This window comes from Fomitopsis serialis (assembly GCF_022376445.1).
Source record: "Fomitopsis serialis strain Sig1Antser10 chromosome Unknown B0H18scaffold_45, whole genome shotgun sequence".
NCBI lineage: Eukaryota > Fungi > Basidiomycota > Agaricomycetes > Polyporales > Fomitopsidaceae > Fomitopsis > Fomitopsis serialis.
In genome coordinates, this window is record NW_025955005.1 from 102,598 (window position 1) to 124,004 (window position 21,407).

At 55.5% G+C, this 21,407-nt stretch overlaps 11 protein-coding genes across 11 annotated transcripts; 3 read left to right on the forward strand and 8 right to left on the reverse strand.

Moving 5' to 3' along the window:
- Window positions 1–49: 49 nt before the first annotated feature.
- Window positions 50–1,818, reverse strand: B0H18DRAFT_1120280 (uncharacterized protein; the record flags this gene model as incomplete). Its single annotated transcript, XM_048034085.1, has 4 exons — window positions 50–464; window positions 536–762; window positions 831–1,043; window positions 1,114–1,818. 4 exons carry the CDS (start codon window positions 1,816–1,818, stop codon window positions 50–52), a joined length of 1,560 nt encoding a protein of 519 aa, XP_047892069.1.
- A 467-nt stretch (window positions 1,819–2,285) lies between these two features.
- Window positions 2,286–4,924, reverse strand: B0H18DRAFT_1014361 (exonuclease V). The gene is made up of 8 exons (XM_048029145.1): window positions 4,513–4,924; window positions 4,309–4,459; window positions 4,153–4,247; window positions 4,042–4,093; window positions 3,928–3,981; window positions 2,820–3,880; window positions 2,436–2,762; window positions 2,286–2,385 (listed from the first exon to the last, which is right to left on the reverse strand). Exons 1-7 carry the CDS (start codon window positions 4,797–4,799, stop codon window positions 2,711–2,713), a joined length of 1,752 nt encoding a protein of 583 aa, XP_047892070.1. The 5' UTR covers window positions 4,800–4,924; the 3' UTR covers window positions 2,286–2,385; window positions 2,436–2,710.
- A 436-nt stretch (window positions 4,925–5,360) lies between these two features.
- B0H18DRAFT_878519 (copper homeostasis CutC domain-containing protein) lies at window positions 5,361–6,545 on the reverse strand (the record flags this gene model as incomplete). Its single annotated transcript, XM_048040632.1, has 7 exons — window positions 5,361–5,736; window positions 5,795–5,843; window positions 5,897–5,941; window positions 5,994–6,022; window positions 6,087–6,244; window positions 6,302–6,425; window positions 6,484–6,545. Coding segments are annotated over 7 exons (843 nt in total), but the record flags the coding sequence as incomplete, so codon positions are not given.
- A 1,120-nt stretch (window positions 6,546–7,665) lies between these two features.
- Window positions 7,666–9,876, forward strand: B0H18DRAFT_1085644 (uncharacterized protein; the record flags this gene model as incomplete). Its single annotated transcript, XM_048031941.1, has 11 exons — window positions 7,666–7,680; window positions 7,891–8,036; window positions 8,096–8,207; window positions 8,436–8,618; window positions 8,714–8,840; window positions 8,903–8,930; window positions 8,983–9,043; window positions 9,105–9,146; window positions 9,249–9,336; window positions 9,369–9,595; window positions 9,664–9,876. 11 exons carry the CDS (start codon window positions 7,666–7,668, stop codon window positions 9,874–9,876), a joined length of 1,242 nt encoding a protein of 413 aa, XP_047892072.1.
- Window positions 9,823–10,453, reverse strand: B0H18DRAFT_1014371 (uncharacterized protein). The gene has a single exon (XM_048029146.1). The coding sequence runs from the start codon at window positions 10,404–10,406 to the stop codon at window positions 10,035–10,037; it is 372 nt and encodes a 123-aa protein (XP_047892073.1). The 5' UTR covers window positions 10,407–10,453; the 3' UTR covers window positions 9,823–10,034.
- Window positions 10,454–10,530: 77 nt separating this feature from the next.
- Window positions 10,531–11,222, reverse strand: B0H18DRAFT_457773 (uncharacterized protein). Its single transcript, XM_048038176.1, has 3 exons — window positions 11,065–11,222; window positions 10,909–11,008; window positions 10,531–10,846 (listed from the first exon to the last, which is right to left on the reverse strand). Exons 1-3 carry the CDS (start codon window positions 11,076–11,078, stop codon window positions 10,655–10,657), a joined length of 306 nt encoding a protein of 101 aa, XP_047892074.1. The 5' UTR covers window positions 11,079–11,222; the 3' UTR covers window positions 10,531–10,654.
- Window positions 11,223–11,418: 196 nt separating this feature from the next.
- On the forward strand, window positions 11,419–13,778 carry B0H18DRAFT_1120284 (Bromodomain-containing protein; the record flags this gene model as incomplete). Its single annotated transcript, XM_048034086.1, has 7 exons — window positions 11,419–11,654; window positions 11,798–12,029; window positions 12,105–12,304; window positions 12,358–12,460; window positions 12,515–12,643; window positions 12,697–12,716; window positions 12,767–13,778. 7 exons carry the CDS (start codon window positions 11,419–11,421, stop codon window positions 13,776–13,778), a joined length of 1,932 nt encoding a protein of 643 aa, XP_047892075.1.
- A 123-nt stretch (window positions 13,779–13,901) lies between these two features.
- B0H18DRAFT_1105255 (zf-DHHC-domain-containing protein) lies at window positions 13,902–16,069 on the reverse strand. Its single transcript, XM_048032645.1, has 10 exons — window positions 15,824–16,069; window positions 15,697–15,772; window positions 15,522–15,643; window positions 15,450–15,466; window positions 15,254–15,396; window positions 15,116–15,201; window positions 14,966–15,065; window positions 14,898–14,912; window positions 14,729–14,843; window positions 13,902–14,481 (listed from the first exon to the last, which is right to left on the reverse strand). Exons 1-10 carry the CDS (start codon window positions 15,967–15,969, stop codon window positions 13,997–13,999), a joined length of 1,305 nt encoding a protein of 434 aa, XP_047892076.1. The 5' UTR covers window positions 15,970–16,069; the 3' UTR covers window positions 13,902–13,996.
- Window positions 16,070–16,085: 16 nt separating this feature from the next.
- Window positions 16,086–17,184, forward strand: B0H18DRAFT_457676 (uncharacterized protein). Its single transcript, XM_048038175.1, has one exon. The coding sequence runs from the start codon at window positions 16,185–16,187 to the stop codon at window positions 16,974–16,976; it is 792 nt and encodes a 263-aa protein (XP_047892077.1). The 5' UTR covers window positions 16,086–16,184; the 3' UTR covers window positions 16,977–17,184.
- Window positions 17,185–18,953, reverse strand: B0H18DRAFT_457675 (uncharacterized protein). The gene is made up of 2 exons (XM_048038174.1): window positions 18,904–18,953; window positions 17,185–18,825 (listed from the first exon to the last, which is right to left on the reverse strand). The coding sequence occupies exon 2, from the start codon at window positions 18,543–18,545 to the stop codon at window positions 17,394–17,396; it is 1,152 nt and encodes a 383-aa protein (XP_047892078.1). The 5' UTR covers window positions 18,546–18,825; window positions 18,904–18,953; the 3' UTR covers window positions 17,185–17,393.
- A 793-nt stretch (window positions 18,954–19,746) lies between these two features.
- Window positions 19,747–20,809, reverse strand: B0H18DRAFT_457813 (uncharacterized protein). Its single transcript, XM_048038177.1, has one exon. The coding sequence runs from the start codon at window positions 20,609–20,611 to the stop codon at window positions 19,805–19,807; it is 807 nt and encodes a 268-aa protein (XP_047892079.1). The 5' UTR covers window positions 20,612–20,809; the 3' UTR covers window positions 19,747–19,804.
- Between the last annotated feature and the right edge of the window lie 598 nt (window positions 20,810–21,407).

Below are 21,407 nucleotides of genomic sequence, written 5' to 3' on the forward strand. Positions count from 1 at the left end.
CATCATGTTAACGAACTGTGTGTAACGTCAAGCGGCTGTCCTGACCTACCTAGAGATAAATATCTACGCCGCCATGCAGGGCAATCACTCTTGCATGGCTTGGTACCTGTTCTAGATCGTTGCATTTGGACTGGATGTCCTGATCTTCGCGCTCCGTGATGACTTGCACACCTCTCTTCGCACCCAGACGGGTCCCATTGGTACCATGGATAGTCGGCTCCCACCAAGAAGCTGGGCCACCTCGCACGCATACAGGGCCGATGAATGTCTGAGGCAGCTTTAATGTCGCATCGGAGAATTGCGTGATGACGGCCGCCTTCAATTGGCTCTCCTCGGGGGCAGAAGAGAAGGCGACGGAGACAGGGGCATAGGTCGTCTGGAAGCTCGTGCTGTAGTGTCCCTCCAGGTGAGACGAGTTCGTCTTGTGTTGAGCGGCAGACAGAGCCACTTGAGCATTGATCGAGCTATGTGAGCATACCACAGCCGTCCGAGTCAGTACGAGACGCCCTAAGTGGATCATGCTAGCATTGCTCACCCATTGGTGGTGCTGATTGACAGCGAGTTCGTCGCTTCCTTGTCCTGACGAATTGAATGCCACGGGAAAGCCGACACTGGATCTGGGCGTAAAGGAGATGCGACGAGCCTAACATTGATGTTGATGGGGGCGTCAGTGGTCGATATGACCATGTCGGAAAGAGATGTGAATGAGCCGTGGATTGGCGCGAGCGTAGTATGAACCATGATCTCTCGCGCAGTTAAAGACTACAATCAGGTCAAAACGGTGTCATCGTGAGCGAGTTGCTATTCGGATCACAGTAAGTACTGCTTACACCGATGCGCATCTCTGCGTTTTGAGACATCAGAGAAACAGACTCGAAAGTGAGACCGTCGCTGAGGTCGTCCACGACATATTCGAAGTTGGCCAGGAACGTTAGGAGCTTCTTCATCTGCACAGGAGATGTTGCGGTACCAGTAGGGAATCGGATTGTCATCTCCATGAACATCGCATGGGAGCGCTCCTTGACAGTCCAACGTGGAAAGTTCTGACCAACAAGGCATACCACGATCCGTAAGCAATGGGTAATCAGTGAAGGCAGCATTACAGGTGCATACAACAAAGAATTCCAATTGCTCTCCGCCCGCGCACATCAGGGGGTCTGTCTTTCTGCAGACCTTCGTAACTTTGTTGAATGTTTCCGGGTCATGCATGTATGCGGTGAGCCCGACTTGCACCTGTCGCGCTCTGGCGCTATCTGAGGGCGTGTCACTGAGATCACTGGTGTTAGCAAGGACCAAGCGTGCAATTCCTGGTATACGGGCATTGCCACTGCAAGATAATCGAAGGGAGGCGTCATCGATAGGAAAAGTGAACTTCTTGCTAGCACTGTGCGAGAAACGTTGCTGGCCGCGATCAAAGGAGAGGCCAGCGTCAGCGTCAGAGAACAGCCATTGGTCCGGGGAGGAACAGTGTTCCTGGCTGCCACCAAAGAACATGAGGGGCTCGCCGTATATGTGGTTATCATCGTGTTTAAAGACGCCGTGAGCGGTGCCGGCAACGCGTCCTCTGGCATTGCGGTGCGTTGCCTTGTAGTAGCTGATCACGAAGAACGGTGACAAGCAAAGCGCAACATAAATGAGAAGCGCGCCAGCACGTTGCAAGCGTCCTCGACCCCTGCTCGCCGTTCTCGTCTGAAATCCAGGAAGGTCATGATGGCCATCTTGGGGATCCTTTTCGTCCTGAGGCAACCTAATTCGGCCATAGCGAGAAAAGAAGGGGTACAGTCCACCGTTGTCTACGTGATTTGCCTCCGCAGACATCTCGGGAATAGTGATGCAGTGCTGTAGACTAGTAAGGCTCAATACACTTGAATAGAGCATTGGACAGTCGCCGCTCACGGATTATGCGATTGGTCAAAGAGTACAATGTTGTGCGACTGAAAACAAGAGCTGTGTCAGTCTCTGACACGTTGAATCAAGGCATACAGAACTCGCCTTCAATGAATCTTGAAATGCTCGAGGTAGGCGTGAGGGCTGGGTGTGACTCTGTGGGGGAACAAGATGGACGGACAGACGTCGGACGTCAATATATATGAGTAGATAGAAATCAAATTAGCTCACAGGAGTTCAGGGCTTAAAACAGAGGGTCTGATACAATCGCACGCAACTGTCAAGATGAGTCACAGTGAGGGTATTACCTCGGCTCTATCAAGATCTGATTATACTAGGCTGGTTGGGTGGTCGTAAACCAGTGCAATTCAGCGTAGAGATAGGAATAGAAGAGGGGCAGTGCAATTGAAGGTCGTGTTATTCAGTCGCACGACGTTGTCTTGTATACATACGGGTCCTGGAGTTACCACGCCTGACGCCGATGAACCGGTACTCTCCCTATCACAGCTCGTCAGATCCAGATTCGATAGTTACATCACGTCACTTACCATCCGAACCAGTGCCTAGGTTCTTCATCCGCACAGCACCCTGATATTCGTAATTGCCAACTTCGAAAGAGTGACTTCACGCCTATGCGTTGGACCGTATCCTTGCGTTGTTGTACATCAGTCAACCTACGAGATAGTCACATCACAGCATTGCCTCCTTACATCGAAGACCCTAGCAATGCGCATGAATCACATTATGATACATGCCGTGAAGTTCATCTCGAAGCCTCTGTTCCGACGAGTACGGCGGAGCCACTCTCACTGAATACCTTCTCCTACAACTTATCCCTTGCCCTCCATTCGCAATCTTCATGGTAGTCACAATGCCTGTAGTACATAGAAGGCCGATCAGTCCACCCGACAGACTGATAAGACGCCACTCACTCGCACCGACGGGTCAACTCCGGTGGTACGCCCTTGGCTCGACGCTGTCCATGCCACCATCGTAAGATACTCCGCAGATGGTCGCCCAGCAGCTGATCATCCATCGTGAACTGTTTCACGCCTAGAAGACCAGTGCCTGATCGCACGTCATTGACGGTGTTCGACGAGGACAGTACCTGGGTGGACTGCCCCTCGTCCGTAGCCACAGTGGCTTCGGTATCTTGTGATGTTCCAACCAGTGTATCTTCGGATACCTGAGAACCACCTTCTACTGTCTCTCCCTGGGTAGAAGGCGGTGTATCCTGGGAGTGCGAACCGCAGGAGACGCCTGCGTCAGTCTGCTCAGACGGCTGCAGCCTGTACTCCAACGTCAGTGTCTTGTCTACACCATCCACGTTGAAGTCTTCAACGGCATGTCGCCACAATGCGACGAGGTCATTCAAACACTCGAACGCGATGCGGCTTCGCCCCGGGCTGCTGTTGTCAGCAGGGACGGCTCCATGCGCGGGGGCCCCTTTGGTAGGTGAACGAGTCCCACGATCAAGAAGACGCCTCGCATCACGAATGAACGCGTCAGAGAAGGGCTGCTGAGGATTGAGAGATAACTTGCGCCACACCGCATCGAAATCCAGAGGCTGCGCCGTAGAGGTTGCTGGTTCTCCCGCAGTGCTGTTCGAGTGTTTTGCAAGAGCGCCGCTCAACAAGCGGTGATAGAGCATCACTTGGAGGTGGTGAGCTCGACTGTCCTCGTCGGGAGGAAGGTCAGGAGTGGTCCGCGTCTTCGTGTCCGACAGATGTATTGTGTATCGCATCGACGTTGGACGTCCTTGCGCGTCTGTGGGTACTGGTGCCGCCGTTTCTGCTATGGCATCGACTCCGGCAGGCACTGACGGGGCCGAGTAGTCTGCTTCGGAAGAAGGTACCCGGGCTTTCTTGGCTTTCTCCGCCAGCATGGCTGCTGCTGCTTTGCGCTTTCTTTGGCTAGGTGGACCCGGAGGAACTTGGATAGGAACCTCGGCCGCAGCCGTGACGGTCAGCGAAGGTTTGAGGACCAAATTATCCTGACGGGAAGTCAGCGATGAGCCCACGGTTCACGATTATAACATACAATTTGTCCAAAGACGAGGTTGTCGTGGATGATGCCGAACACTGGCATCTCGCGCTGAGTATGAAAGGCTTCGGTCAATTCCCAATCGCGCATCGCAACACCCACGATACACACGCATAGACCGCTTTCTTTGAGCGTATGCAACGCCTCCAGCATTTGTACCAGGCTGTCCGTAACTCCGAGTCAGGCCAGGTCAATTCGCGCATAAGAAAGCTGGCTCTGTACCGAAGTGCCCACTGCTCGAGTTTGCCCTTCGCTTCCGGCGCTTGAACGTCCGCTTTTCGCAGACTGGCCTGACGTTCCAACTTCTTGTGCTCAGACTGTACACGCGTGGGCGCGGGTATGAGAAAACACGACATGGAGGAGACCTTCACCACGTACCCTTCCACGCATTGTTACACGATAGCTCTGCTCCGCATTCGTCTTGTCTATCCTGATCCATTTGTCATCCGCACTCCTGAAGCCATGCGGCCTCTGGCTAGGCGGCAGATAGGCTTTGGACCTCAGAGAGTAGTCATAGAGCAGTTCGCACCTCGCATTGCCATGAGCCTGTGAATCTCGAATTACATTGGTCTATAGACTCACCAAGTAGGTTGCACCAAGTCCGTAACGGATATCCACGTTCTGTAACGACGGAAGGACGCGTACGGACTGGGACCGCGAGGCGGTCCACCCTCTATGTCCACAAGCGGGACTCCCTTCGTGTCGTGGCCAGCGCTGTTGAGGTTCGACCGAGACATGGCAGCGGGTTTCACCGTCGCGATGGTCAGAAATATGCAGGCGTAGGTTGCATTTGCTGGCAGACATGTCCCTAGGTCTATATTACGCACAAAGACAAAGAGATGCATCGGCGCGGGCGCTGAATATCGCATCAGCCGACATACACCTGCCCCAAGGCAAGGCGCATATCGCAGGGGCCAGCCAGCCTTCAATAAAACCCATGTCGCGCGCCCAGAGTGTCAGTAGGTTTCGAGCAAGAAAGCAGAGTTGAGGGAGTAGAGAAGAGATGATCGAGGAGGAGGTCCGACTCGGATTTCGCTCCGGTTCATCGGGCGCTAATAGTGGATGTTTACGTCATCAAGGATTGGAACGTTGAACTCAAGTTGAACTTGCGTTGAATCGCTCAGGCCCAGGCTTCAAGGTATTTTGTCTCGTACCCATTCGCGCAAGGTCGCACCCCGCCGCCGCACCGATAACACACTTGTATTAGCCTGTAGCCGGATTAATATCACTCCGTTGGCTGGTTTCCCTATACTACTCCGATACCGTTGAGTGAAATTTCAAGTCCCCGTCGGTTAGATCGAAGAGAACTTGCTGAACTTGAACACTGAGAGCCCGGACTGACTTCAGGATATACTGCACATGTCGCAAATTCTGGTTGAAAACAGTCGGTCTCGACAACGCTTTGGATCCGCGGCCGTCACAGCAATACTTCAACCTTGTGTCCGCTGCTGCACGAATTCTCTACAAGTCGCCGAGATGATCTCCACAACCTCCCTCACATACTCCTCATTCGTACGCCACACCGCCCACTCGCCTTCGCCGACACCCATCCCCATTCCATCTTTGCGATACTGCGCCTCACCCGGTACCCATCGGCCTCCGCTCATGTGTATTTGATTCAGCCCCAGAGGGAGCAATTCTAGAAGAACGCTCCGAACTGTATGCGGCGACACGCCCGACCCGGGAAGGATGTTGAATCGGTACAGCGTGTGGGGTTGATGCTGCGGCTCGTCCTCGTGCATGGCGCGGAAGAGGGAGGAAAGGTTGGCAAGCGCTGCGGGCGAAGTGCATTTCGGTTCGTGGCCGCTGGATATTGTGATTCAATAATCCCCGCCAGCTATCCGGGGCAAGGCGAGTGACAGACCTTGTGAGTACACGACTGATGTGTGGGATCTTGCGCGCGTCTTCGAATGCTAGGCGGTGTCAGAATAAGCACCCTTGCCGGGTCTTGAGACTGAAGGCTTACCTTTCTGAATGTCTCTAGTCATATCAAATGCCCTATGAAAACATACTGTACGGAAAGCATCAATCTCCGGTTCGCGCATGACATGTCGAGTGCTTACTCTCCAATGGCTGGGCTTCGTTTGCCAGTCTACAGGCAGAAATACATGAATCAGCGCAACCGGTGCAGGCTGCGAAGAAAGAATATGACTCACAGTGTGCTGCGGCGAACGTCAATATCTCCCTCGCGGGTTAGAATGCCAAAGACGACCCCGGCCGCACCGGCCCCCTTGAAGACACGAATGTCTTCCGTCATGACTTCTAGCTCATCTGAAGAGTATACAAAATCTCCCGTCCGTGGACGGATCATCACCTTCGTTCTAGTTATCAATGACCATTACAACCACATCACAGGGGAATAGAGACCGACCATGATCGATATCTGAGGAACGGCTTTTTTGACCGCTCTGAATAGGCCCAAGCTGGGACTGACACCCCCTCCTGCCGCGAGAGTACCGCAGAGCTCGAGGCGGTCGGCGCCGCCTGCGACGGCCCTACAGACGACAGAACGCGGTCAGAGTCTGAGAAAGCGAGAGGTAAAAGAAGACGAACGCGACGGCTGAATCCACCGAATCTATGCACACCTCCAGCAGCAACCTGACATCAGTACTGCTGATGAAAAATGCCTCGTCAGACAGTCTCAACCACTGATGGAAATGCGTCCTACGTGTGAACCATGGAGAACCTGGAAGCCTGCTACAGCCGAATGTACACGACAGCCGGCTCGGGGGGGCCAACGCGGTCGAAGATAAAGTCCGCGACTGCCAATGAGTCAGCGCCGTCTCACAGATGAGCGAGTGCAAATGAACTAGACATGACTTCGAAGCTCTGAAGTGTACCACGAGGTCCAGTATGTATTCGCCACAAAGTAGGTGACTGATTCTGAGCTCACTCTTGACGTAGTGTGGGATACAATGAGCAACGTTACCTCTGACGGAAGCTGGCAAATACCGCCGCAGGTGGGCGTTTGACAAGGGGCTGCCAGATGATCTCGGAGTGCAGGTACGCCAGTGCCAGTGCCAGTGGCAGGGTATCGCATACGCAGGCTCCCTTGCTGTCAGAGGTAGCACAGTGTGTGGTTTGCATATCGACGGAGTTTAAGTTTCCGTCCAATAGAGGGGCATGATCCTGAGTATTCACATACCACTATGATGTAGTATTGACTGCCAGTATACGCGGACACTGCTAGTCGTTGCGGGCCGTAAAGACCCCTGTTGGTACTGAATTTCAGTCACTACCCCGACAGAATAATCTAGAATGTAGAACATCAGCATCGCTACGGCCGCAAACCATTGGAACTCACGTACCTACGTAGGCGGCCTGGTCGTGGCTACGTGCCTCCACGTACAATCGCTATCGGAGGTACTTACGGCGGTAAGAACCCTGATCGGATCATTACATAGCACTGTATGGGGTTGAATTGCGGAGTTAGAAACTGCATCAGTGTCGCGATCACATGACGTTGTGTATACGCGGGGCGCCAGCGAGCATGGATCCGGTAAGTTCTGCCGAAGATCCTCTTCCAGTCGCTACGGGACGTAGATTTATTGTTCCTGCCAACCCCGGATCGCATCCATTGGTTAGCAGAGGATTCTGTCGTCATCTACCCGTCACGGACAATGGGTGCCGCCACGAATTTTTCAGTGAATGACGCCTCGTATTGCTACATTGGGCAGGAATCCGAGCGACGGTGATGCCAGGTGAACTACTCGGCTTCCAATATGATATCTTGCCATGGCCACGCCGACTGTACGTCCGATAGCTGTCAGTGGACAGTGATTGGGTGTGAAGATCGCACTCGGGCAGGGGCCATCGGAGAGGCGTCTCGCCCTGGACGCCATGCTGAACGCATGTGTGGACTCCGAACCTGGGTATATAAGTATGTTCGCTACAGCTAAGGACCTGCGCGCTCACAACATGGCACAGCAGCTTGCCGCACATCCTAAGCAGAAGCTCCAGCGGCCGAGGATATGGTGGGCGAACGGGTCGGTCTTCGTTGCCATCCACCTAGCAACCGCACTCGGCTGCTATTCATACCCTTACTATGCCGTGTCGCGCTACACACTATTGCTATCTTTCCTGCTTTTCCAAATGGCAGAGTTGTCGTGAGTCGCACTTTGGCATCGAGCGGTGGGATACCCATGCTTACTATGAGCCACGTCAGCATTACTGTCGGTTACCATCGTCTATACTCACACAGGGCGTTTCGCGCGAGCCTCCCTGTGAGGATAGTCGTGGCGCTACTTGGAGCCAGCGCGATGCAGGGCTCTATCAAGGTGAGTATCGCCTCCTATGACAGCGACAGCGGCTGATAGACGCGACTCAGTGGTGGTAAGTAAGGCGCACAATGGTGGTGACAATACGACAGCTCACGTTCGCCGATTCGACAGGTGCTTAAGGCATCGACTGCACCATGTGAGTCCGACCAGGATACTCTCACGGATGGCAGTCGCTGAATCCCTAGACATAGCGTTACACGGACGATCCTGTGCATGATCCGTAAGGACGCTGGCATTGTGGTACTGCGGCTTGTACTCACCAACCTCCTGACAAGGTACGCGGCTACGCGTGGCTTCTGGTGGGCACACATGGGCTGGATCTTCTTCAAGCCCCGGTATGAGCGCCTCGAGTTAATCGACCAAGCCGACCTCGTCAACGATCCAGGTATGTCACGCCAACATAGACATGTTAAAGTTGTTAACCTTGCATCAGTCGTGCGTTTGCAGCATAAATATTATCGTGAGCCTAGAGTGCCATATAATAATACCGCTTACCGATACAGGCCATACTGGCATTCTCAGTACCATTGGCCGTGAGCCTGGGGCTCGTACTGCCGCCGTGCATAGGCGCACTGTGGGGTGAGCCAGGAGAAGCGTTCGTCTGGAGCGCCCTTGTGGCGAGACTGCTCAGTGTGTATCTTCTCAAATCGCCTCTCGCTTACGATTGAACCGTGGTTCTGAACTCAATCTAGTTTGGCACTGCACGTTCTTCGTGAATTCGTGAGTCAGCCATCTACCCAGTGTGCCCATAATCTCTGACGTCGCGTCCAAGCCTCGCTCATTGGGACGGCCTGCAGCCGTACTCGGATGAGAACACGTCCAAGTCGAACTTGGTCCGTCCCCTCCGCCATTGAGACATACGTTCAGATCCACTCACTTTCCACGTATCGCTAGTTTCTCGCCCTCCTTACCTGTGGTGAAGGAAACCATAACTTTGTGGGTATACATGCCATTCAGTTGCGGTACCATACTGATAAAAACCCATAGCATGTGAGCGGTCAAGTCGCTGAACGAACAAGCTTCTGACCTGTCGAACAGCACGCATTCCCTCATGACTACCGCTCTGGTCCCGCACCGTACGACTGGGACCCGTCCAAGTGGATGATTCTCCTGTTGAAGCGGCTTGGTCTTGCTGGAGCCTCAAACGCGCGCGTCCAGAAGACGTCAGCGAGGCGCGCTTCTACATGCTTCACAAGCACGCCGGCGAAATCAGCGGAAGTGACGACTCGACTGACAGTTCTTCTGGGGACGATACTGACCTTCCACGCGCTTCTGATATGGAGACATGGACCTTGGCGGATGTGAACAGGCATGTCGACGGCGGCCGCTGCGTTGTCGTACTTGATGGGTTCGTGGTGGACGTCACAGGCTACTTGGGCGAACACGTACGTCGCTGATCCTCTATTGCCGGCTTGCTCGAGGCTCCGGTTGGATGACGCTGACGGTATTCTAGCCCGGAGGAGCTGTTTTGCTTCGCAAGTACTCCGTTCGATCGCAAGAGACTCATCAGGACGTCTGGAAGCAAGCTGACTGGGCGTTCCACGGCGGCATGAACATCCATTCGCGGGCTGCGCGGAGGCGCATGAGGCAGTTGAGGGTAGCCAGGCTGGTAGACGGCATGCAAGATGTCACGGAAGAATCAAGATATGGAGACGATAGATGGTAGTACACACGACAGCAGTAGATAGCAGATATCACAGCAGACACCAGACAAGGATAGCAGAGAGAGCAGAGAACAGAAACTTGTCATTGTAACACGACGATTGTCCCACCGTACGTCGCGCATCAAGAGTGGCCTCCCACCCTTGTAGTCACAGGTCCAGCCTACACCAGTCTCTTGTCGATTAGGATGGAGACATTCTTGTCCGGCATTGTCACCCGGTTTCCCCGGATGCCCTGCCTGATGTCGGACAGCAGGATAACGTCGTGCATCCCCAGACGTTGTCCTTCCTCGTACGTGAGCGCATCATCACGCTTACAGAGTTCCAGATACGCCGTAGTGATCCACTCCGCTATGTCGTAGCTGCGCCCGAGGAGAATGCGGTCGACCGGGGAGGCGAGTTGAGCGAGCCGCGAGATAGCGAGCAAGCGATAGTCCGTGAACTCCCACTTCGTGGCAAGCGCGAGGACCGATGTCCATTCCTCGGTGGTAGACAGATCGCCGTCATTGACATTCCTACAGCACCAGTTGATCATCAAGTGCTGTCACGCGGGCGTAGGGAGAGCTTCGCCACCCAAGACCGTATCCTCGGACCAGTCGTTCTACAGGAGGCACTGAACAGGTTGGTCCCGCTCTATTCATCGCAAGGGCCACCAGAACAGAAGCGTGGTCTTTGCGCCGAAGGAGACGGGACCGCAGGCCTGAAGAGTCCCCTAGGTATTCGCCGTTACCATAGAACGGCAGATACGAGAGTACCTACCAATTTCAGCGACCGCCATATAACTCACTCTGGATAGAAGAGGCATAGCAACCTCTCGAAATCCTCGCAGGTGACTCCCTCTAGGACAATTGGATGGTCGTCGTCCAGACCTTCCACAGGCTTGCCTACTTCCGGTGGGACGTCGAACATGTCCGCAAACACCTTTGATCGGTGTTTCAGAAAGTGGCGATGAAATCTGTAAAGGGTATCCTCCACCTAGTAGCAAAAGCATGGTGAATCGATGCGGTGTGCTTCTGAGAGGAGACTTGACGACATACACGAATGATTACAGAGTCGTCTCTGATGTAAAATGACTCATGTCTCTTGGTGGAGAGCTGAGAATTGGATTGCTGGATTACGGTAGTCGGTGCACTGGCACTACAAGTTGATAAACATCAGCACCTGTACTCAGATGCAAACGATCGACATCTTACGCGTTGTCTACCATGCTGCTTTGGCAATACGTCGTATGAGCACAGTGGGATGACAAGGCCGATGACACCTGCGGCCGATAGTCACCGTCTATGTTGTCGATGAGGCCGTCCAACTTCGCAGCGAGCACTCAGCGAGCGCACTGGCATGCGGCGCCGTGGCAGACGCCGTACGGTGTAACTTAAGGTCGCATTAATCACGTGGTCACGTTTACTGGATTTGGGTCGTTAGTGGCCCGCGCGCTGACACGGCCGATAGGGAATGGGTCCTTAGCCAACAGAGACTGCTGCTGTCTTCCTGATCACTGAGCTTGTTTATTGTTGACGCTAGAGCCGCATAAAGGGAGGGGGAAGACGATGTCGAAGAGAGAGGCCACCCAAATCGCCGCGGCAGCTGGAGTAGATGTCGATGCACCGCGCGCCAAACGACGCAAGGAGGCACTTCCAGACTCGAAACCAGTCGCCGGGACAAGCAGCATGGACGCAGTCAAAAAGGAGGGCGAAGAAGGAGAGCCGAAGCGGGACAGTCCAGAGGTGATCAAGGATAAGGGCTTGAAGCTGTGGACGACGGCGAAGGATGCAGTGGACAAGGAGTGCGTGACTGCTCGCTCGCCTACCGTTCACTGTATTCTGACTCCGAACGCGTTTACCACTTACTTTCACTCATTCCTATTCCCTATCACCCACCACCATCTACTCACCATGTCTACGACTCCGAACGCTGGCAATTATCCAGAGGGAGGTCGCTCTCTGTCGACTTCATGCGTCTGCCATCCAAACGGCAGTATCCCGACTACTATGTCCAGATCAAGCGGCCAATAGCTCTCGATGATATCAAGGCTCAGCTAGATGCGCTCGCATATGCTTCATTTACCGATGTGAAACACGACCTTGAAGCCTGCTTCCGGAACGCGAAGAGGTACAACATCAAGGAGAGTCAGATCTTCCAGGACGCGAAGACCTTGCATGTGAGTGGGCAGCTACCTAGCTAGCTTCTCATCTCACTCTCTAAGAGTGGCATTGTGCTGACATTCGTAATCCAGAAACTTGTAAAGAAAGAGTATGCCAAAATGACGGGGACAACAGAAGAGGCTGCCGAGGACGAGGGGGACGAGCATGCAGGGGATGGTGTAGCACACGAAGGTGGCTCCGAAGAGGAGGGGGGAAAGAAGAAGAAACCGCCAAACATGAATCGCTTGCTCAAAACACGTCTGCAGAAGCTGGTGGAGAAGACGGACGACTCGTACGTCCCGACAGTCTAGTGAAGGTCGTCTATGTTTACAAGCTAACTCACAGCGGACGCGTACTTTCGACCGAGTTCATGGAACTGCCGAATCGAAAACAGTGGCCAATCTACTACAAGACAATCAAGCGTCCACAATGTCTTGAAATCATCTTTGTAAGTGCTTGAGACGTCTTGAAGTACTTGCCCCGTCTCACCTATGTGCTACAGAAACGTCTCAAACGGAAGGAGTACCATACTTCGCAGGAGTTCGCAAACGACGTGGAATTAGTGTTCTCAAACGCGCTCGAGTTCAATCAGGATCACACCGAGATCTGGGAAGATGCTATAGTGCTCAGGGTGCGTTTCGCTGTGCTGTGGACGTCTGCGTTTGTACCCTAACCTATATGCAGGATCACTTCCGGCACCTCATGTCTGACCTACCTCCCCACACTCAGTACCCGCCTACGAGGTGCACCCCAGGATCAGGCTCAAGGTACCCGCCGCTCACCATCCGTCTGCCACATCGACACCCGCACAACCCTCACCTACCCCCGGAACGCTGAAGATCCGCGCGCACTATTCGACAGCGAACGGTGCCATCTCACGGGGGTCTCCTCCAGGCGAGTCGTCAAAGTCTCCAGCGGTACCCGCGCAACCCGTTCCAGCTGCGGCGTCGCCGCCGTTGCCACCGGCGGGGCAGACGTCCTCGCACCCAATTGTGCCGGCGCCCGTTCCCGCCGTTGCGCAATTGAAAGCGTCCGCAAGTGGGAGCAACGTGCTGCCCAATGCGTATCCACAGGCGGGATACTCTCCTTATGCGCAGTATACGCACCCAGCGTACCAGCAGCTCGCCACGTCTGCCGCTACACCTGCTACACCGGTCCCAGCCCCGTCCGTATCACCGGTCCAAGCCGTCGCGGTCACGACGACCGAGCCGCAGTCACCTTCGGATCCGCAGAAGCATCGCTCGCTGAAGACAGTCACGTTGCTGACCAAACCACTGGGCCGACTGCTCCTGCTCGATCATACTGATGGCGTACGGACATGGGCGGTTCGTTTGTGCGGAGAGACGAGTGTCCGCGTCTCTGGGGTGCGTTTCCTGAAGATGGACACCGAGGATGAGGAGAGTAGCGACGATGAAGAGAAAGGGAAGAAGCTCGAGGACGAGGATGAGGAGGTAGAGAAGGAAAAGGGGAAAGAGAAAGAAGGGGAGACGAAGCCGGAGAAGAGGAAACGGGGCAGGCCGAAAAAGAAGAAGCAGCCGGTCGTCGAAGAGGTGAAGGCGGAGGAGACGGCGAAGAAGAAAGGCAAGGCACGCGCGAGGCCACCTCCCGGGGAAACGCAAGTGAAGCTCAATGGAGTCGTCGCCAATGCCCTCGATGACGGTCAGAGCGAGTGGGACCTTGACCTCCCGATTGGACCAAATGTTGTCGAGATTGGAGAGAAGGGTGGAACACCGTGGAGGGTGTACCTCGACAGAGTGCCTGTCTGATACCCGGACAACTAGTGTCCTGTTTGTACCCATTGTCTCGTGCTGTCGAATTTCTTGCTATACCGCTCTCTATTTATCATTCCCCCTGAGTCCCATAGTGGATGTTGTACCAGTCGAATAATGATAGCATCCCAATTATGTTAGTCCGTGTACAAATCCCAGCATTACACCCAGATCGATTCACGAGCAGGTCACTAGCGGCAGCCGTCCCTGCTGACCTATCGGCCTCCCAGCTTCGCAGCGAGAGGCGTCGAGTCATCCTGGTCATCCTCTGCCTCACTCTCGCTGCTGACTTCGGGATTATAGTAGTTGTACCTCCCAGGTTCATGCGTCCGGCCCTCGATGGATCCACGCAACATCGCCTCCCTGTCTATCGTTTTGACTTCATAACCCTCTGAGCCCCGCCGCACGCGGACGCCCCTCGCAGGGTTGCCGCCATATTCATCCTCGCTAGAAGACGCAGGATCGTACGGGACGACAGCTTCGGGCTCACGATAGTCGGGGTGGTAGGGTGGTAAAGCGGCGTAGGGACCGTTTCGGGCGGTTTGTCGGCGTCTGGCGTTGGAGGGCTGGAGGTAGGGGTTGACTGAGCCGTTCTCATATGTCCATGGGCTTGGTGGGAGGGTGAACTTGTAGTTGGGATCGGCTTCGGGCATGGAGATCCGAGAAGGATCCTCAGGAGGCCAGTTTTCAGCATTACCGTCTACGCATAAGGTGAATCAGCACTGTAATTGATCATGGCGTAACCAGAAAACAGAGGCGTGTGCTGAAGTCTACGGGTACCTAAAGGGGGAGAGCAGAGATGAGGGGTGCGCATGAGTGCTTACATAGCAGGGGTATCCGAGGATTGCACACCTAGATGCGACCAGCGCATTCATGGTTCGGGCAACGTTCTCCGCCATTCATGTAGACATTCGGGTATGCACGCGAGTTGAGCTCGATCCACTTACCATCGCCTTCAGCGAGCTGGTACTTCAGGCCTGTACCTGCTGGGACGGTCGGCCAGCACCACCACAGTGGCGAGTCGCCCAGTACAGAGCAGATGTTGCGCCATACACCCAGATTCTAGGAGTCGGAACACATGAGCGCGTGCTCGTAAAACGGATGGTGGCGGCGTACATAAGGAAATTTAATCTGGTGAGCTGGTTAGCCATGCTCTACGTCGTGATGGCAGCACCCAGGCATACCTCATGAATCTTGCCACGTCGTACTAGGGTCGCAACCTTGTCTTTTTCCCAGCCTTCAATCGTAGTGCTGTTTCCCGATAACATCCAGAAATGATACAGACTACCCAGCCAGTCAGCACAATGCCGTGGAGACCTGTAAATATATCTCACGTGAAGCCACCGACAGCGAGCCAGACGGGTATGCAGGTAACCATGTTCAAGATGATGAATATGAGCTCTGCGCTCTCGAAGTTCTCCTGTGAACTGGTTAGGCGTGGACCATGCTCTACAGCGTGCATACAGACGTACCCAGACTTGCGTAGCAAGATATATGCGCCTAGAAATCATCGCTAGATGGTACGTGCATGCGCAGTCCACGTAGAAGAGGAACCGGATGAAGTGTCCGTAGTTGAAATGCCCGACACAGTTGTTCACCCAAGGACAATGGTGATCTGCATTCCCAAGCGTGAACAGAAGGATAAAGGCAACATACAGTAGTGCCTACCCATGCGCAGCACGCAGCTATCGCAAAAAGAGGGTCAGGCACTTTAAGTAGCCTCAGCGAACGGCAACGTACCGTTTGCACTGCCTACAATGATGTGCGCGAGGCGGCTTATACGTCTCGCACGTTCGACAAAATCTTGGGCCATGAGTGAGCTTCTTGATTTCATAGCCATCGTTACCTTGGACGTCTGGTTGCTGCAGAAGCACCTTCAGAGCCTAACAGCTAGATTACGGGCGCAACTACGCACCCATCCGTGTGGCACTCTTCCTGGATCCGTCACGGTGCACAGGTAGTAGTTCCAAAAGAGCATGCCCACCAAGACACTGGAAGCATACGTTTGAGACTTTTGTATGACTCGACCTCATGCAACTCACTTGAAAGGCACGAGGAGCGTAAGCAGCTCAACGGAGAGTACCCGACCGTACCATGGCCAAATGACGAAGATTTGCGAGGAATATGCGATGAAACAGATGAGCGCAGTGGTGAAGCCAACAAACAAGCGACCCGTTAATCGACCCATGCAAGCAGACCAAGAACAAAATTGCGCCCAGAGCCAGAGGAAGGAGAAGAGGATGAAGGACGCGTACTGGCAGTGGCACGGCACAGTCGCGTAGGAGGAGGTCGCGTAGGCGCCCGTCGTGACCTCTCTTCCCGCCGCCTTCCTCCTCTTCCTCCTCCTCCATCACGCTACCCGCAGGTAGACCTCCTCATATGTGCTGAGCCCCGTGAAAACCTATGTTTGCTAGGCCAGTACGAGCGTTGATCCGCTTGCGGGCTACAGCTCGCTGCAACTCTACAGTCGCTCCCGCCGCCAGCGCAGACGCAGGCGAAAAGACTGCCCCGAGGCGCACCGTCCCAATCCTCCAGGAGTTCGGAGATATCAAAATCCGTGAGGTTCTTCATTGTCTTGCAGAAACCGCATGCTCAGTCCGACTCAGGGAATGCTCGCAAAGTAAAGTCGGACCGAACTGGGTAGGAGACCTAGGGCTCGGGTCCGGTGGTGGCGGCGGTCTGGCCGATAAACTAGCACGGCGCAAGAGGCAGAACGTTGGCGGTAGCACCTCCAACGACGCTGGCCTCGAAGTGGTTCTCAATGCCGACGGCACACCACAAGCCCCCGAGCTCTCCATTCCGGCACGAACACAGCGCTCGAACGGAGACAGGCAGTCTTCTGCGCGGGGAGAGAAGAGGCAGGGCGGCGCGAATCGTGGCAACAATACACGATCACAAGGAGGTGACCGAGCAGCTCGACCCCAGGAGAGAGGCGACCGAGCAGCTCGACCTCAGGAGAGAGGTGACCGAACGGCGCGACCTCAGGAGAGAGGTGACCGAACGACTCGACCCCAGAGAGGCGACTCTCAGAACCAGCGATTGAGACCCGAAAAACAATACTCGGCCAACCGATCCTCAGATAGGCGTTCCAAGACGAGGGACGAAGACGTCCGACCCCTCGTCGTCCTCTACCTCTCCCACCCGTTCAAATCCAACAGGAGACCGCGAGAATCGCGGTCACGCCGTCAGAGCTAGACGACTCTTCGCGAACACCGTCACGTTTGACCCCACTGCGATCGCCGCCGTGAAGCCGGGCGCACAGAATCTGCAGAACGCCGGTGTTGCGCGCCGAGTGCAGCAGACCCTGGAGAGGCGGGGAGGCGACTACTCGCGGTATCTGCCCCAGGACCTGGGCACGTCGTTCCCGGAGCAGCTCGGGGCGCTCGGTCTCGCAAGACTGCACGTTGGACGCAGGAGGGGGGCGGGGCTGAAGACGCGGGAGAACGCGCTGGGTACTGTGCAGAGCTTTGTGGTGAACAGGGTTGTTGAGAACCAGCCTCCGAGTGCTTGAACGTAGACGGGGTATCATACATAAGTTTAGTCAATACATACGGGTATGTGACAGCTCCCGACCACCAAACTCATCGCTACACGGGACTACACTACGAATAATTATGGCGAAGTCAGGTACGCTATCTGCACGACGTCCTCGTCGTTTTCCTTTGACAATAGGCCAGTGCGCTCCGAGGCAATCGACTCCTGCTTGAGATTGCTGCTCCGAGGCAAGATTGTGTATTCCGAGTCGGACGGTTCTTCTTCAGCGGGTGGGTCGTCTTGTGCGTCTTGGTTGAGCACCCACTCTGGAATTTCAAAGTCCCGCACTTCGATCTCCTGCGGCACCCGCGCACCGAACGCCAGCACATTGCGCTGCGTCTTGCGTGCGTTCGGCGCGGCAGAGTTGCGCAGTGCGGCGACCATAAGCATGCACGTCGTCTGCTCCTGCTTCCCCGCGGCCCCCGCATACGTCGCGTAGTGCCTCGAGCCCGGCGAGTCGAGACGCATGGGACGCACCGCACCCGACGAGATTGACTCTCCATGCGTCGTTGTTGCTTTTGCTGGATGCGTGAAGGAACCCAGGCTGTCTGTGCGGGGACGTTTTCGAGGATGTGCCTTCGTAGCACTGGCGCTCTCGAGCTCCTGGCCTTTTGGCAGGAACTTGCCGCCGGGTCCGCGAGCGCGCGATGGTGTGGAGGCGGTGGTGAGGATGGATGTCGTCGCAAGCATCCTGGTAGGACTCTGCTCGTCTGCCTTCCGGCTCGCTGCAAGGGCTTTCTGGGTCATGAACGGAGACAGCGTCGTCTGCTTCCTTTTCTTGGTGGTCGACTTGGACAGCGTGCCCTTTAGTTGCGACGGTGTCCGAGGCGTGAACTTGATCTTGAGCTTTAAGCCCTTCGAGCGCTGCCGGTCCCGCTCCTCGAAGTCGACCTCGGATTCTCCTGACTCGTCGTGGTATGATGGTCGCTGTGGTGACTCTGTGTCCACATCGATTTCGGATTCCTCCAGCTGGTCCACCTCTTCTCCTTCCTCATCGCCTTGCGCCACCTCTTCTTCGCCTTCCTCCTCATCCTCTTGTGCCTCCTCTTCGGGTTCCTCGTCAGAGATAGACCCATTGACGGCCTCTGGGGCAGCAGAGGTAATAGAGCTCTCTGGTCGCCCGTACTTCTTCTCGACGGGCTTCTTGTCAGGGTTGAGCAGCGTACGATAGCGTCCCTCCAGACTGGAGGCGATAGCCAGCATCTCCTTCCTCCGCCGCTCGCCCTCCATCTGCGCGCCACTACTGTGCAAGTACAAGCCACCGACGTCCGGCGCGTCCCCGTCTGTTCTGCCGCCTCGTCGGGGAAGCCGTCGGCGGCGGAGGGAAGTCGGACGCGGGGAGGGCGAGGAACGCGGGCGTGTCCATCCCGCGCAGCTGCTCGATGCGCTCCTTGAGCTTGTACTGCTCGTGCTTCAGCTTCTCCTTCTCGCGCAGCCGCTGCCGCTTCTCGAACGTCTCGTACTTGCGGTGTCGCTTCTCATACGCCGCGTCGGACGTGTCCGCGGGCTCCTGTTAGGGTAGACGTACAATACATTGGGATAGGGAGAGTAAGTACACGGTACCCGTAGAAGGAACATGTACACGAACGTCTTCTGCCACTCGTGGCTGAACCGGCCCCCGACGCTGGCGTCCTCGTCCAGCTGGTGTACTCGGGGGTCTGGATGAGCTGCTGCTCTCGGTACGCCTTCTGCACCTCTGGCTGCTCGAAATAGCGGCCATACGCGTACGCGTTGATCTCGATCTCAACGAGGCCGCGTCGGAGGTGGAGGGGACGAGAGAGGGGTTTGTCGTGAGCAGGAATTGCGTGGTTGCGGGGATAAGGGGTTCATTCTCGACTGAGCCGAGTGAGCTCGGAACGATATACGAGAATGGATACGACGCACGTCTTCGCCTCATAGTGTCTAGTATCATGACGTCCGTCTCGCAGCTCCCGACGCCCGGCCCTCCTCTGCGCGAACGCGACGGTAAGACGCGTTTCGGAGGCTGCGCCCGCCTTTCTTCGGAGAGCCATTAGGGATGCAGGGGTTGCGACGCGTGTTCGTCCGCGTTGGAGTCTCGTGGTGTCGTCGGTGCGATGCTAGCCATTCCAACCGTTGTGGCCTACAGTATACTAGGTCGTCGGGGGCGTTCGAAACGACAGGGTTCTTTGAGTGTTGGAATGACGAAGCGAGGAGAGGCCAAAGTCAAGTGCTACAAGCAGCAATCTGAGATTTGAGGACAAGGAGTGGCCGCGGGGGTCAATGTCGCTGCATACTTACGAGCGTTCAGGCGGCGATCTATCCCTTTTCTGGTCGTCGGGATTTACTACATGTGCACGCCGGCCCGGAGGCCGCCCCCGCCAATCGGTCGGATCGAGGTAATTCCGAGGATGAACCAAATCCATGACAGAAGCATTCAGACAAAACAAAGTTCGCACAAATATCACACCGACTTCGGAATATCGTATCATATTGATCATCAACTACTATCCCTGTTGGATGACTCAGCGTCACCATCTGCAGAGGAGCCCCAGCTCTGGTTCCAAGCTCCAGACTCGTCGCCTGCAGCGCTGTACCCCGCATTCCCATAGGGAGTATACTGGTTCGCCTGCGCGAATCCAAAGTTCATCGCGAAGGTGGAGGCAAACGGGGTTGATGTGCGGTTGCACATACTGATTTTGGTACCCGTATCCGGGGAAATTGAACTGCTGCTGCTGCTGCTGGGCGTACTGGTCGCCCCACCCGCCGTCGTTCATATGTTGGTAGACATCTGAATAAGGCTGCGCTGCCTGGGTCGCTACGGACCCGTCAGAGTACTGACCAGTCGCTCGTGCGATGGCCAGCGACGTGGGAGACATCGAACGACGTGGCTGGGGATCATAGTCGGCATGAGGAGACGAATGCACCTTGGATCCCCTGTCGCCGCCACCCCATGATTGTCGGTCGTCGCGACCTCGTCCACGGCCTCTTCCGCGCTCCCTCCCTCGACCCCGTCCACGGCCTCGGCCCCGGCCGTGGTCATCGCGTCTTCCCCTTCCGGATGCATTGAAGTGACCTCTTCCACGCCCACGACTAACATTGTGGTCTCCACTCTCAGACCTGTTGTCGCCTTGGTCTTGAGAAGTGCTTGGCGAGCCCTGGGGCGCTGAAGGGACCGAGTCAGGTACACCATAGTTGTCCGCGTACGGATCGTCGTAGGGCATAGGAGCAGGGCGAGACGGTCCTGCACCATAATCGAGGTCGTTGTACGGATCCCGTTGGCCGTGATGATTGACGCCATATGCATCGTCCTCGGACATGTCCGAGTCCCGCCTCATCGAGGGTATGGGAGTTGTATGCCTCGACGAAGCAGCAGAGCGGGACCGGTGCCTATAGTGCGGTAAGTCAGTCTTCTATGACGCTGCTGGCATGCTTACCTCTGCGTCCTAGCGCGTTTCGCCGCGGCTTCCGCCTCATCGTCAGAGTACTCCATTTCTTCCTCCGCGGGCTCTTCGTCGTTGATGTTGCTCGCATCGCTGCCCTTGAGGTGTCGGAGTGCCCTCACGAAGACGAAGTTACTCCGTTCCGGGACATGAAAGACTGGTCTTGAAACCTTGACTTTCTCTTCATCAATCGGGTACTTGTCGTTGAACTTGACTTGGTATAGGGGTTGTGTGGTAGGGCCGAAGGTCTCGTAGACCTGACAAAGGGTCATTAGCGATGTCAGCACACGTTCACGACGTCCAGAACAGTGGGCGTACATAGCCGAGCACCTTCCTGTCTTCGAAGACAAGCAGAGTGTCAGAATCAAGTGCCCTCTCGGAAGCCCTAGCAGCAACCTCTGACGCGAAGCCCTTGATGATCACCACCTTGTCCACTATGCTCATGACCTCTCCCACCTTCTCAAGGACTTCGTGCGGACCGACCTCCTCGATCGCGGGGATGGCGATATCCGCCTCTTCAATCTCATTTTTGGTTCGCACTTGCGCTGCGGACGTCACAGAGGGCCCAGTCTCGTCTGTATCGTCCAGATCGCCTTCGTCCGCTGGAGTTTTTGCAGCCGTGCGTCGTTTGCCAGAGCTGCTTTCGTCCGAGTCAGAGTCAGAAGATGAGTCCGAATCAGACATAGATTCT

Excerpts from the sequence above, each read along its gene's own strand:
- B0H18DRAFT_1014371 (XM_048029146.1), bottom strand. The coding sequence starts at position 10,406 with ATGATCAACTGGTGCTGTAGGAATGTCAATGACGGCGATCTGTCTACC.
- B0H18DRAFT_457813 (XM_048038177.1), bottom strand. The coding sequence starts at position 20,611 with ATGAGGCGGGACTCGGACATGTCCGAGGACGATGCATATGGCGTCAAT.
- B0H18DRAFT_457773 (XM_048038176.1), bottom strand. Across the intron at positions 10,847-10,908 it reads ACGACTCTGTAATCATTCGT|GTGGAGGATACCCTTTACAG; the intron begins GTATGTCGTCAA and ends TTTTGCTACTAG.
- B0H18DRAFT_457675 (XM_048038174.1), bottom strand. The coding sequence starts at position 18,545 with ATGGAGGGCGAGCGGCGGAGGAAGGAGATGCTGGCTATCGCCTCCAGT.
- B0H18DRAFT_1105255 (XM_048032645.1), bottom strand. The coding sequence starts at position 15,969 with ATGGGTCGATTAACGGGTCGCTTGTTTGTTGGCTTCACCACTGCGCTC. Across the intron at positions 15,773-15,823 it reads ACGCTCCTCGTGCCTTTCAA|TGTCTTGGTGGGCATGCTCT; the intron begins GTGAGTTGCATG and ends GTATGCTTCCAG. Across the intron at positions 14,482-14,728 it reads CCAGCTCGCTGAAGGCGATG|ACGGTAATGCTGAAAACTGG; the intron begins GTAAGTGGATCG and ends CCTTATGCGTAG.
- B0H18DRAFT_1014361 (XM_048029145.1), bottom strand. The coding sequence starts at position 4,799 with ATGCGATATTCAGCGCCCGCGCCGATGCATCTCTTTGTCTTTGTGCGT. Across the intron at positions 4,248-4,308 it reads GTGTAACAATGCGTGGAAGG|TCTGAGCACAAGAAGTTGGA; the intron begins GTACGTGGTGAA and ends ACGCGTGTACAG. Across the intron at positions 3,881-3,927 it reads ACCTCGTCTTTGGACAAATT|GATAATTTGGTCCTCAAACC; the intron begins GTATGTTATAAT and ends ACTTCCCGTCAG.
- B0H18DRAFT_457676 (XM_048038175.1), top strand. The coding sequence starts at position 16,185 with ATGTTTGCTAGGCCAGTACGAGCGTTGATCCGCTTGCGGGCTACAGCT.